Here is a 13,312-nt window from a genome sequence, read left to right on the forward strand (position 1 = left end):
GAACAAAGCAAGTGGAGGTGATGGAATTTCAGCTGAGCTATTTCAAATCCTAAAAGATGATGCTGTGAAAATGCTGCTCAATGTACCAGCAAATTTGGAAAACTTAGCAATGGCCACAAGACTGGAAAGGGCAGTTTTCATTCCAATCTCAAAGAAAAAGGCAATGCCAAAGAATGTTCAAACTACTGTACAATTGTGCTGATTTCACACGCTAGCAAAGTAATGCTCAAAATCCTTCAAGCTAGGCTTCAACAGTACGTGAACCAAGAACTTCCAGATGTACAAGCTGGATTTAGAAAAGGCAGAGGAACCATAGATCAAATTGCCGACATCCATTGGATTACAGAGAAAGCAAGGGAATTCCAGAAAAACATCTACTTCTGCTTCATTGATTATGCTGAAGTCTTTGACTGTGTGGATCACAAAAAACTGTGGAAAATTCTTGAAAAGATGGGAATACCTGATCGCCTTACCTGCCTCCTAAGAAACCTATATGCAGGTCAAGAAGCAACCTTTAGAACTGGATATGGAATAACGGAATGGTTCCAAATTGGGAAAGGAGTACGTCAAGGCTGTATACTGTCACCCTTTTTATTTAAGTTCTATGCAGAGTACATCATGTGAAATGCTGGGCTGAATGAATCACAAGCTGGAATCAAGACTGCCAGAAGAAATATCAACAACCTCAGATATACAGATGACACCACCCATATGGCAGAAAGTGAAGAGGAACTATCGAGCCTCTTGATGAGGGTGAGAGGAGAGTGAAAAAAGCTTAAAAACTCAATGTTCAAAAAACGAAGATCACAGCATCCTGTCTCATCACTTCATGGCAAACAGATGGTAAAAAAGTGGAAACAGTGGCAGATTTTATTCTCTTGGGCTCTGAAATCACTGCAGACAGTGACTGCAGCTATGAAATTCAAAGACACTTGCCCCTTGGAAGAAAATCTATGACAAACCTACTCAGTGTATTAAAAAGAAGTGACATCACATTGCTGACAAAGGTCTACACAGTCAAAGCTATGGCTTGACTCAGGTAGGTTATGATAAATTAAGGATGTATAATATATTTCCCAAAGTAAAAAATCTGGCAAAGCCAATAAAGGAATTTAAAATTAAATATGAAATCATATTCATGTAACCCTAAAGAGGCTGTCTCTCCCCCAAAACAAGGAGGAACAGAGAAACAAAACGAGAAGAAACAGGAAAACTGGTAGACCAAAACTGTTATCAATTATTACATTACACAGACTATTGTATTTGAAAGTCAGAGACCATCAGACAGAATTTGAAAAGCAAAATTCAGAGATGCAAAGGTGTGGCCAACAAAGTAGAGTAGGAAGATCCTGAGCTTATCTCCTCCCATACATGTGTGCTAAGTCACTTTAGTCATGTCTGACTGTTTGCCACCCTATGGACTGTAGCTCACCAGGCTCCTCTGACCATGGGATTCTCCAGGGAAGATATACTGGAGTGGGTTGCCATGCCTTCCTCCAGAAGATCGCCTGCCACAGGCACAACAAATTACAAGTACAGTCCATGGGGTTGCAAAGAGTCAGACACGACTGAGTGACTAACACACACACACAGAATAATTATCAATTAGAATGAACTAAAGACCAGCAGAGATTTTCTACAACTAAAGACAGAAAGAAGTAACCACAATGGTAAGGGTAGGAGGAACAGTCATGGTATAATCAAGACCCATAACCCTGGAATATGTGTGTGCTCAGTCACTAAGTCACGTCTGACTCTTTGCCACCCCATGGACCATGGTCTTCTGTCTATGGGATTTTCCAGGCATGAATATTGGAGTGGACTGCTATTCCCTTCTCAAAGGGATCTTCCCCGACCAGAGATCGAACCTGCATCTCCTGCATTGGTAGGTGGATTCCTTACCTCTGAGCCACCAGAGAAGCTCTGACCCCTGGAGCAGGAGACTCACAAACAGGAGGATAATGTTCACCACATAAGAAACACAGGCTCCAGGCCCCACAGAGGGTTCCCTAGCTCAGGGGCCTGCACCAGGAAGAGAGGCCCAGAATCTATGGCTCTGAAGGTTAGAGGGGCTTACTTTCAAGAGAGCCAGAGGGCTGAAGGAAATAGAGATTCCACTCTAAAATGGAAAGTACAAAATCTCACATACTCCAAGATCCAGAGCAGAAGTAGCAACGTGAAAGGAGCTGGGTCGGACAGATAGTTTGAAAGTAAAGGAACGGAAAAGATACACCATGCAAATTGTAAGCATAAAAAAGAGCAGCTATAGTAATATAACAGAAATCAATTTCAAAACGAGAAATAATACCACAGATAAAGAAGGACATGCTATAATCACAAAAGGGTTCATTAGGAAGGTAAACTAAATCACAAATATGCATGGATCTAAGAAAAGAGTTTCAAATTATGAGAAGCAAAAACTTACAGATCTAAAGGTAGAGACGCATCCAGAATCACAGTTGGGGTCTTTAGTGCCCCTCCCTTAGGAAATGACAGAGTTAGACCAAAATACAAAAATCAGTAAAGTCTTAAGAACATTTTAGTGACAGTACCAACTATCTTAATTGTCACTTTAGCACACTACATCTAACTATAGAATTCAGATTCTTTTTAGATGTTCATTCTTCAGGATATGCTGCTGGGCTTGATTCTCAATAAATTTCAAAAGATTTAAATCTAATAGCATTTTACCTGTCCATGATAAAATTAATTAGAAATTAGTGGGCTTCCCAGGTGGCAGAGTGGTAACAAATCTGCCTGCCAATGCAGGAGACAAAAAAGACGCAGGTTCGATTCCTGGGTCAGGAAGATCCCCTGAGGTAGGAAATGGCAACTCACTCCAGTATTCTTGTCTGGAAAATCCCACGGATGGAGGAGCCTGGAGGTCTACACTCCAAGAGGTCACAAAGAGTAAGACATGACTAAGCACTCAGCACACACAGCACAGCAATACGATATTTAGAAAAACTCCAAATATTTGGTAAACAACACAGCTTAATTCATAATATCCAGAATCTGGAAAGAACACAATTTTCATCAGCTGGAGACTGAGAAAACAAATTGTGGTATACTTAAACAACTGAGTACTATTCATCGATTAAAAAGAATAAAGTATATGGATACATTCAACAAATCTAAATGAAAACCTCAAAAACATTTTGTTGGGGGAACCTGGACACAAAGGAGTACGTATCATTATGATTTTATACATAAGAAGTTCAAGTACTGGCAAAACCAAACTAATGTGATGGAAATCAAAATAGTGGCTGCAAGTGGTGACTGGCTTGTAGGTGACATTCAAGAACCTTCTGGGCTGAAGGAGATGTTCTGTATTTTGTTTGTGGTGGTGGTTTCATCCGTGTGCACACGTGAAAACGCACTGAACTATTTACATACAGTTCAGATCTATGTACTTTACAGCATCTAAATTTTACCCAGTTTTAAAAACCACTTAAGGTACAGGTTTTAAAAACCACTTAAGGTACAGGAAACTAAAAAGGAAAAAAAAAAAAAGGAAATAATTAAATAAAACAATAAGGAGTCAATTTCAGATCTGAAGAATTCCTTAAATATGTGGTGTAACATCAACATAGAAGAACCACGCTCTGAGCACAACAAAACTTACATACATTTAGTAATTATATTGTTGTTTAGTCACTAAGTCATGGCCTACTCTTGCAACCCCACGGACTAGCCCGCCAGGCTCCTCTGAACATAGGATTTCCCAGGCAAGAATAGTGGAGTGGGTTGCCATTTCCTTCTCCTGGGGCACTTCCCAACCCAGGAATCAAAGTCACTTCTCCTGCATTGTGCAGGAGGATTCTTTACCACTGAGCCACTATGGAAGCCCTAGTAATTATATACTAATAAAATTAAGGTCAGTCTAATAGTAACGCTCAAAATAAAAATTCTATGATTAAATTTATAATTTAGCTTTATAGCTAAATGTTAATTTTTTTAGTTACTATTTGTCATTTTAGAGTCAGCAATAAAAAATAAATAAGTTCAAATAAACTGAATACAAAGGTCCAAGATAACGGACCTTTTAAAACTATACTGGGTTGAAAAGTTAAAAGGTCTTTTCTATTTTGATTAATAATAACAGGGATAAAATGAACTTCTAGGGCCAAAAACAGTCTTGTATAGTGGTTATAGTATCCCTTTTCTACTGGTCTCAGTCTCAGAGTTTCCAATTCCCCATACTTAGGTTGAGTTTGGGCAGTAGTGTTTTTAGAGAGCTCCATGGGTGATTCTAACACAAATCTAGAACTAAAAACTGCTTTTTGTATTCAGCAAATTGTACTGGCTAAGAGCACAGACCTCAGAGACAGACTGCCAATTCCCCATACTTAGGTTGAGTTTGGGCAGTAGTGTTTTTAGAGAGCTCCACGGGTGATTCTAACACAAATCTAGAACTAAAAACTGCTTTTTGTATTCAGCAAATTGTACTGGCTAAGAGCACAGACCTCAGAGACAGACTGCCTGCCCTGTCTTTGCCATAAATTTAGCAGCTCTACACAATGAATTAACTTTCCTGTTTTTCAGTAGGCTTATCTGTAATATCTAGATAATATACATCTTGAATACTTCAGAGCTTTGATGTGAGGAATAAAGTGAGTTAAAATGTTTTAGGTACTTAGAATAGTTCCTGGAACCTAGTAAATGATAATAAATATATGGTATTATTTTCTATCAAAAAACACCTATCTTATAATGAATGGGGCACACAGTTGATTAAAGATTGGTAATTATTTAAGCAACCTTGCTAAAAAGATTTTTAAATGCATTTTTAAATGCAGACTAGAGAATGTAATTCTGATCTTTAGAAACTCTTAAGAAACTGGTTGAGTTCTATTGTAGGTAATATACATACATTTTAAAGGAGAAATTTGAATAGGTATGTATTATAAAATAAAAATAATACTATTGGGAGAATGGTATTAAATGTACGAAGTGAGACTAAAACACAAGAGACATGCACATTGTGTAGTCTGTACTCAGTACATGTTTACTGAATAAAGAAATATTAGCTGGATAAGAATGTAAAAAAAAGGCTTTATTTCACTGTAAACTAGGTAAACGAAAAATGCTTCTTATAGTTGCTGACTAGGCAGGCCATGTTCATAATTATTAATGTTATTTTCTTCCATTTCCACTTAGAATCTGAAATTCTAAGTTACAACGCACAAAGCTTTCAATACAGTTTACCTTCAATTACTACTATAAATAAGTATTTTTAGCTCCTGGACATTTTTCCTACAGTGGAGTGAGTTCAAGATGAAGGTTATCATTTGTAATTAATTATAATGTGCAAATTTTCATACGTGATACTAATCTTTTGATTTATTCAAGAAGTCAATTTAATTAGCTCCTTGGGAAATATAAAAAGTTATGTCCAAAGGAATATTGAGTAAATATTAAGTAAAAACAGCTGTTATCTTTGACTTTATGTCATTAAGGGATTTAGTAATTTACATGAAAAACACTAATTCTGATTTATCACTAATCAACTCAAGTGTCTCTGTCTCAAGATTACATGTAATTACAAAGTTTATTTACCATTTTCAATATTATCCCAATTACAATATTATTCTTAGTTATTCTAAGTAGAAATATATTCATGGCTACTACAAACAAAAGTTCAAGTCAACTGACTGAGATACTAGTAAGAGGACAAAGTGGTTTCTAATCCACTAGAGGAAAAGAGATGAAAGCAAGATGGGGTGGGGTGGGGGAGAGGAACTGAGAAAGGAAAAAATTTAAAATGTAGGAACCTTCTACTGTAGTCTATCCTAAGCTGTTGGTAGAAAACCCTGATCCTAGGTTTTATTCAAAACTCTTTAAACCTTCCATGATCTGACCTGACTGGATCCTACGATCTTTGTTTTTGGTAACCATTCCCTTCTCCAGAGGATCAGGATTGAACCCAGGTCTCCTGCATTGCAGATGGATTCTTTACTGGCTGAGCCACCAGGGAAGCCCTTCTTTACCACACTCTTCCATAATACATTCCTGTCATAAAGGGTATCTTTCCATTCCTCAATAACACTGTCTTCCTTCTAGCTTCTGGGCATTCTTATTGCTGTTCCTTCTACACAAAAAATTCTCTACACCATCTTGATCAATTTCTATTCAGGAAGCATCTCCTGTCCTGTAGATATGATTAAGCCTAACTGCTAAGTGTCTTCATAACTCGTTTAAGATTGCACTTTTATTAGTGAAAGTACATTTTATTTATCATTTATCACTGTATCTGAAATGATCAGCTAGAGTACACGGGCCTTGTACACAGAATGTTCTCAGTATTTCCTGAAAGTGAAAGTGAAGTCGCTGAGCTGTGTCCGACTCTGCGACCCATGGACTGTAGCCTACCAGGCTCCTCCATCCATGGGATTTTCCAGGCAAGAGACCTGCAGTGGGCTGCCATTTCCTTCTCCAGGGGATCTTCCCAATCCAGGGATTGAACCAGGGTCTCTTGCACTGTAGACAGACTCTTTACCGTCTGAGCCACCAGGGAGGCCTAAGTATTTCCTAATTGAAAGAAATAAGGAAAGAAAAGACAAGAGAGGAAAGGAAGGGAAGGAAGAAAGAAAAAAGGGAGGAAAGAGGATGGGGAATAAAACTGGAAACAAGAGAAAAAAGAAAAGAAAAGGATGAATAGACGGAAGGACTGATGATCTGTAGGAGACTGCTCTCATGTTCCTTAGCACTCCTTGTAGAACTTAAGACCATGGAAAAGACTTCTACGATAAAAACTAGAAGAGAAACGGTAGTTAATGCAATTCTTGAGTGTTAAACATTGTTGCTCTACCTTTTCACTAATCATGATTTTCAACCTGGTCTGCCATGACTGTCAGACTCTGGTTCTGGAAGATTCTAATAGAGCTTTCTGTGACATGTAGTTAAGCTCACTGATCCCAAGAAACCTAAATTTTCTCCACAGGTTTCTATTTCTGACCTCCAAATTAAATTTAATCTTAAATAAGCAAATGAAAAATAATGTCAATCACAAAAAAGAAATTTCCTTTTCACAGATTAAAAACTCTGATTAACATCATGAACATTATTTACTACGTGCTAGTTATTTATCTTATAACACATAGTATATCTAATTTAATCCTCACAACAACCCAAAAGATACTGTGCACACATTTTTACATAAAGCTAGAAAAGAGAGGAACTGAGGTTTGAACCCAGGTGTAGCTTCAGAGGTCTTCAACAATGCTCTTTTGTTTACCTTATAGCAATAAGATAGAGAAAACTTTGAATTCCAGAATACTGCCTGATCATTAATCATAACCCTTGTATCTTAACACTTTGGGGCCTGCAAGGAGAAACAATGCTAAAACTGGGGTAATACCTGCTGTTTTGAGGCTGAAAGGGAATAGCTACCTTGAGCTGCTGCACTATACCTACTTCCATGAGAACTGGGAACACCTATGCTTTTTTTTCTCCTATTCTTAGACAACTCTCAATTCATCACTTCCTGATCAATGCAATTCAATTTTCATGGGCTTGCTGTATTAAAACTTAAATGCTCTCATCTTTAAATTGAATGTGTCATTTAGGTAAAACTAAAAATAATAATAATAATGTGTGACCTTCATTTGCATCTTGACTTAACTTTTAAAATTTGACACTTATGAAATAATTAGAAATTTGAACACTGAAGATTAAGAAATTCATGTTTTAGAAAGTGATGACAATTGTATTACAGCTCTACTTAAAATAAGAGTACCTTAACCAGCAAGGACCTACTGTATAGCCCATGAAACTCTACTCAATGTTATGTGGCAGCCTGGATGGGAGGGGAGTCTGGGAGAGAAGAGATACATGTGTATATATGGCTGAACTGCTTTGCTGTTCACCTGAAACTATCAAAGCATTGTTCACTAACTGGCTATATCTTCATACAAAATAAAAGCTTAAATAAATTAATTAAAAGAATATGTTTATCTTTTATAGATACATATTAAAAAATATATATATATATCATATATATATATGTTAAAAGAAAAAACACAACCACCATCCCCACCCAAAAAAAAGAAAAAGGTAGAAGTTAACTTATAGAGGTTTTGCCTATTGGTGTTAATAGTGATCTTTATTACTTTAATATTGATGGTGTTTTTATAAGACTGAATAAGCTAATAAAAAAAGAAAAAGAATTCATCAAGTATCCATGTAGTTTATCACCAAATATAAACTCTGGATGACCAGTTACATTTAAAAGTTTTTCCAGATGTCTGACATAGTATTGAGATGCCTTAGGTAATAATATATGATTGGAACTATAATTGCACTCTTTCATTTTCTGGTGAGCTAAATCACTCAAAACATAATATCCTGTGATTATAGCAAGTGCCTTCAGTCAGCTAGAAACAACCATCATATTTTTTTTGGATTTATTCAGATCATTTGATCTAAAAATGGCAAATAATATGTAGTTTTTAAATAAGAGATCAAACCACCTATTTACCCACCCCTCCAAACCCACCATAGTTTGTAGGTTGCCAATAAATAAAAGATTTTAGAAGAAAGTCTTTTGAGTTATACTGAATAGGAAGAGTATTAAGATCACTAAATTAAATCTGCAACAATGTTATACTTTTTGTATTGTTACATGTTTTAAAGAGCAATTTAAAAAGGGAATATTCAAGATCTTAAAAAAGAAATCCTGTTCTAATAGTTCTAATAGAAAAGTTTTAAAAAGTCCTGTATAGAAGATTAGTATAAAAAAGAAATAGAAGAAAATGGTAGTCTTAAGAATGTAAAACTTTAAATTACAAACTTAAACCAGAAAGTAGGTTTTTTGTACCAAAATAAAAAACAAACAAAAAAAAGTAAAAATCTCTAAATTAACCCCCCAAAAAGTGATGCCAAAAAGGTACTCTAGGACAAGCCAAAAGGTATTTTCCATTCTGCTTTTCCATAAATCAGAAGAAAAAGAAGCTTTTTCAATCCAGTGAGTCATATAGAATGGAAATATCTGAGCACTCAGGTCACATGAACGCTCTGGAAACTTACTTCAGTTTTTCCTCTTCACTCAATGTCTTCCACAGTTCTTCAATTTGTACTGTTGCATCTTCCAAACTGGTCTTGGAATTTTCTGTGAGAAACTGAGCACGATGATCTTGAACAAAAAGGGCGCTTGCTGACATGGGTTTCTTGATTACTCGATTGCTAATTAAATCATATGCTATAAGCTGTCCAGATTTGTTATCTACCACATTTGATTTTTTGTTACAGGAACTTTCACAGAGATTCTTTTGCTCAGGACTTGTATTATTATTATTACTACTTACATTACTCACTAAACTTTTTTGAGGCACTAAAATTTTCACAGGTTCAATGTTTTCTCCTCTAGAATTAAGTATATTTCCCTTGCTCCAGTCATCTACACAAATTTCCAAAGACTTCTCAGGAACTGCTGCTGCTTCGTTTTCCCCACTCTCATCTCTATGGCCTTCATCGCCATTTTCTGATTGGGCTTGCTCAACAGAATCCACAGAACGAGTTTCACTATATTCCTCTTGGGTGTTCTCACATGATGAATTACTCTTTGGGATTTCTTTAAATGTATTTCCATCATTGTTATCAATGCTAGAGTTTTCACTATTAAACTGATCATCATAATGGTCACCAATATGCACCTGATGATTTAAACAATAATTAGTGTTTTCCCCAGATTTATCATTATGCACATCATTTTGGAAAGGATTGGCTGAAGTATCAACATTTGGATAATTATTTCCAGATGTTTCCAGCTTAGTAAGAAGCACATCTGTTTCTGTTGTTTTACTAACAACCATGTCAGCTGAGGAAACATCTGTTTTATTACTTTCATAAGAATTTGTACTAGGTAGTGATCCATATAGAGTCGTCATCAGATTTTCAAGAGCGATTAAAACAGATTCCTAAAAATACAAATTAACAAGTATTAGGGGAAATTATGAAAATAATATTAAAAAATCTATACAGAAATCTTTTTCATATGAAAATGGCTAGGACTGCATAAGTTTATAAATAATATAATACAAAAAATTATCTGAAAAAGGTTACCTTATTCTGTAACAATACTTGACTTTTATCAGGTGTTAAATTCACATCTACGTCAGCTGTTGGAACATCAATTTTCAGAAAGAAAATGGGATACAAACGAGTAGATTCCTTTAGACATTTCAGATTGTAATAATGTCGGATTAGCTAGAAATACATGTAATGAAGACAAAAAATGACAGAAAGATAATAAAGTATTATTATTCTTTAAAGTATTCACAAACAAAGATAGCATTATTCAAGTAATATTATCCTCAAAATACCACCAGAAGAAGCATATTCAACTGAGAAACTGAGTGGATGTAACTGCTTATTAGGAAAAGTAGTATCTAAATACTAATGCTCATTTAGAGGCTTTGAATTTACTTAACATGAAGTGCAAGCATGCATCCAATGCAACTGACTTCATGGAAAAGATCATAGTGTCATGGATGTTTTCAAAGTCCTGGGTTCAAAATTCAAATTCTGTTACTTCCTGGCTATGTGGTCTAAGATAGTCCACATTAGTTTCTTCACTATGAAAGTGAAAGTTGCTCAGTCATGTCCGACTGTTTGCAACCCCTAGGACTATACAGTCCATGCAATTCTCCAGGCCAGAATACTGGAATGGGTGGCCTTTCCCTTCTCCAGGGGATCTTTCCAACCCAGGGATCGAACCCAGGTCTCCCACACTGCAGGTGGATTCTTTACCAGCTGAGCCACAAGAGTAGCCCTTCTTCACTATAAATAAGGATAATAATTCACCACAGAATTGTTGTTAAGAGTCATATGTAAGGTGAAAAGTGAAAGTGAAGTGTTAGTTGTTCAGTTGTGTTTGACTCTTTGCAGCCCGCCAGGCTGCTCTGTCCATGGAATTCTCCAGGCAAGAATATTGGAATGGGTAACCATTCCCTACTACAGGGGATCTTCCTAACCCAGGGATTGAACCCAGGTCTCCTACATTGCAGGCAGATTCTTAATCATCTGAGCCACTAGGGAAGCCCCATATTATATCTATTTTTCCTTTTCCTTATTTTAGAACAAATTCTTACAAGTAGTCCTTATAAGAAGCTGACAAATTACTTTTTTCTTAAAAAGATTACCTTCAATATATCTTTTTGGTGTACTGGTCGATTGTTTATGAAGATGAAACTCCTTTCTGGGGTTGAAAGACTTGTGCAAGAGTGGTCTGCAACATGCTTTGGAAGAAATCCACTTAGAAAAATCTATAATTGTAATAAATAATTATAGACTTGATATGCAATGTCACCAGTAAACATGATTCCATGGATCTGGTTATATACATTTAAAGGTATAAAAAAAAATTAACAAATGGATTTTCATTTTAAGGTCTAAAGAGCTATATACTTGATAACCATGTCATGAGCATTAAACTTAAATAACTGAAGCATGTTAAATTGGTGTTCTCAGCCTCTAACTCTCCATTCTTGCAATTTTAAGGGAAAATTGGCATTCATTAAAGTTTCATGAATACATATCTTATTGTCATAGGACATACAGTATTAAATACTGCTGCTCTCTGCCCAACCCTATCTCCTACTATTTTCAAAAAAATTTCTTCCCTAATATTGTAATTTTCCTCTGGCTGTTTATCCTTTTCTTTTCAGCCACCATTTTCTGTAAAGAAGTAGCTGTTTCTATCTTTATTTTGAGTATGCCATGAAGTCAATCTCACTAGGTTTTCACTACTGAGGGAAAAAAAGATCTCTTACTCTTTGACACATTGTAATGTTGTACTTTCTCTTCATTTTTGTTTAGAGAACTATTTCACAAATGTATGAAAAGGAGGGGTTAAATAAAGAAGGATCCTAGAAAAAAAACAGTGAAAAGGGAGAGAGATTTAGTGAACAGAAAGCAAGGAAAATGCTCCTACTCTTAGAGATAATACAAAGAACTGTTAGGAATACAGGACAGAGCCAGATTGACATGGTTTAAGCTCTGGCTGCACTACTAATATGATCTTGGTCAAATTATTCAAAATACAGGCCTATAATCATCTCTTATCTGGAACAACTGGAATCAGATGTTTTATTAACCTGTTAAGAAACAGTAATAATGAGAAATTTTCTACTTAGGCTTAATAAAGCAAGATTATCAGGGGGTTTGCTATTTTTAGTTAAGCAGAAACCATGAGGCTCCTTACCAACACAGGCTGTAGGCTGCCACCTATGTCTGTGGCTATCCCTGCCCTCAGAAGTAAGTGTTTAAGGAGATGGATGCATTACCAACTTCAGAACACTAAGTGCGTTACTGTCACAGTGCCAAACTGTGCCAATTAAAAAAAAGTTAATACATAGAGCTAGATAATCCATTATAAAATGAAACTACTTAATTAACTATAAAACTTCACAACCCTTATAAATGATTGCATAATTTACCAAGTAATATGAGACCCTTCTTAAAGCACCTGCTGAGCATCAGGGAGAGCTGTTCGGCCTCTGAAAGACTTACTGGGCTTGTTGATAGAAAAAAAAACAACAACAACAAAAACCAGAATAGGTAAGAATAAAGATTAAAATGAAGAAAACATCAGTAATACGGCTAGTGTTGTTCTAGCACACCATCTTGGTTGGCCACTGAATAAACAGTATTACTTCCAAATACTGAACTTTAAAAATGGCTTAAGATAGATAACCTTAAGAACTAACACACGGTAAGTTATATGGAAAACTAAAATCAAATGGCAAAGTCTTATAAAATGTTACAAAAGTGAAAATCAGGCTAGTTTGTGGGGAAAAAAATCTCTGTAAGACAACAAATCAGTGCAACAAAATAAAAAAATTAGATAGGCCCGATAAGATTCTATACCCAAGTATCACTCAAGTAAAAAGCAAAACAAAAATCAAAAGCAAAATATAAACAAATAATACTCCTGATTGTTCTTCAACAATGAACCCTTCTCTCCCTCCCTTCATCTCCAGCCTTCTATCATCTAGCTTCTACCTCAATGAGCAATTCCAATCGAAAACTAAGTGTCTACTTGACTCTCTGCAGACCCTGACACCAATGGGAACTCTCTCCTTTGGGAAGCATGACACTGTTTCAGCCATCTCTTTTGGATTTTCTACTTCCTCTCTGAAACTTCCTCTTTAGTGAGATTTTTCTCTCCCTTTGCTTACAGCCTATAAGGGTGAGAGTCTCCCTCAGTCTCATCATGAGACCCCCTTTTCTCGCTCTCTAGTCCGTCTCAGTAATTTCATTTCCATCTATACAACATACACCAGGGATGGGAAGATATAGATGTACAGCCTTT

The 13,312-nt window shown here is 36.0% G+C and overlaps 1 protein-coding gene across 17 annotated transcripts in view; it reads right to left on the reverse strand.

Annotated features, from left to right (window-relative positions):
* Positions 1-13,312, reverse strand: part of PMS1 (PMS1 homolog 1, mismatch repair system component) — a 243,643-nt gene that overhangs the window by 126,304 nt on the left and 104,027 nt on the right. For all 17 annotated transcript variants that reach the window (XM_081579345.1, XM_081579353.1, XM_081579352.1 and 14 more), the window contains 3 exons: positions 11,142-11,264; positions 10,063-10,206; positions 9,028-9,917 (listed from right to left, as the gene is read on the reverse strand). In XM_081579345.1, the coding sequence (XP_081435471.1) occupies positions 9,028-9,917; positions 10,063-10,206; positions 11,142-11,264 (1,157 nt within the window). The remainder of the gene's footprint in view (positions 1-9,027; positions 9,918-10,062; positions 10,207-11,141; positions 11,265-13,312) is intronic.

The sequence above is a fragment of the Giraffa tippelskirchi genome, chromosome 3 (assembly GCF_054371585.1).
Source record: "Giraffa tippelskirchi isolate mGirTip1 chromosome 3, T2T-mGirTip1v1.2.pri, whole genome shotgun sequence".
NCBI lineage: Eukaryota > Metazoa > Chordata > Mammalia > Artiodactyla > Giraffidae > Giraffa > Giraffa tippelskirchi.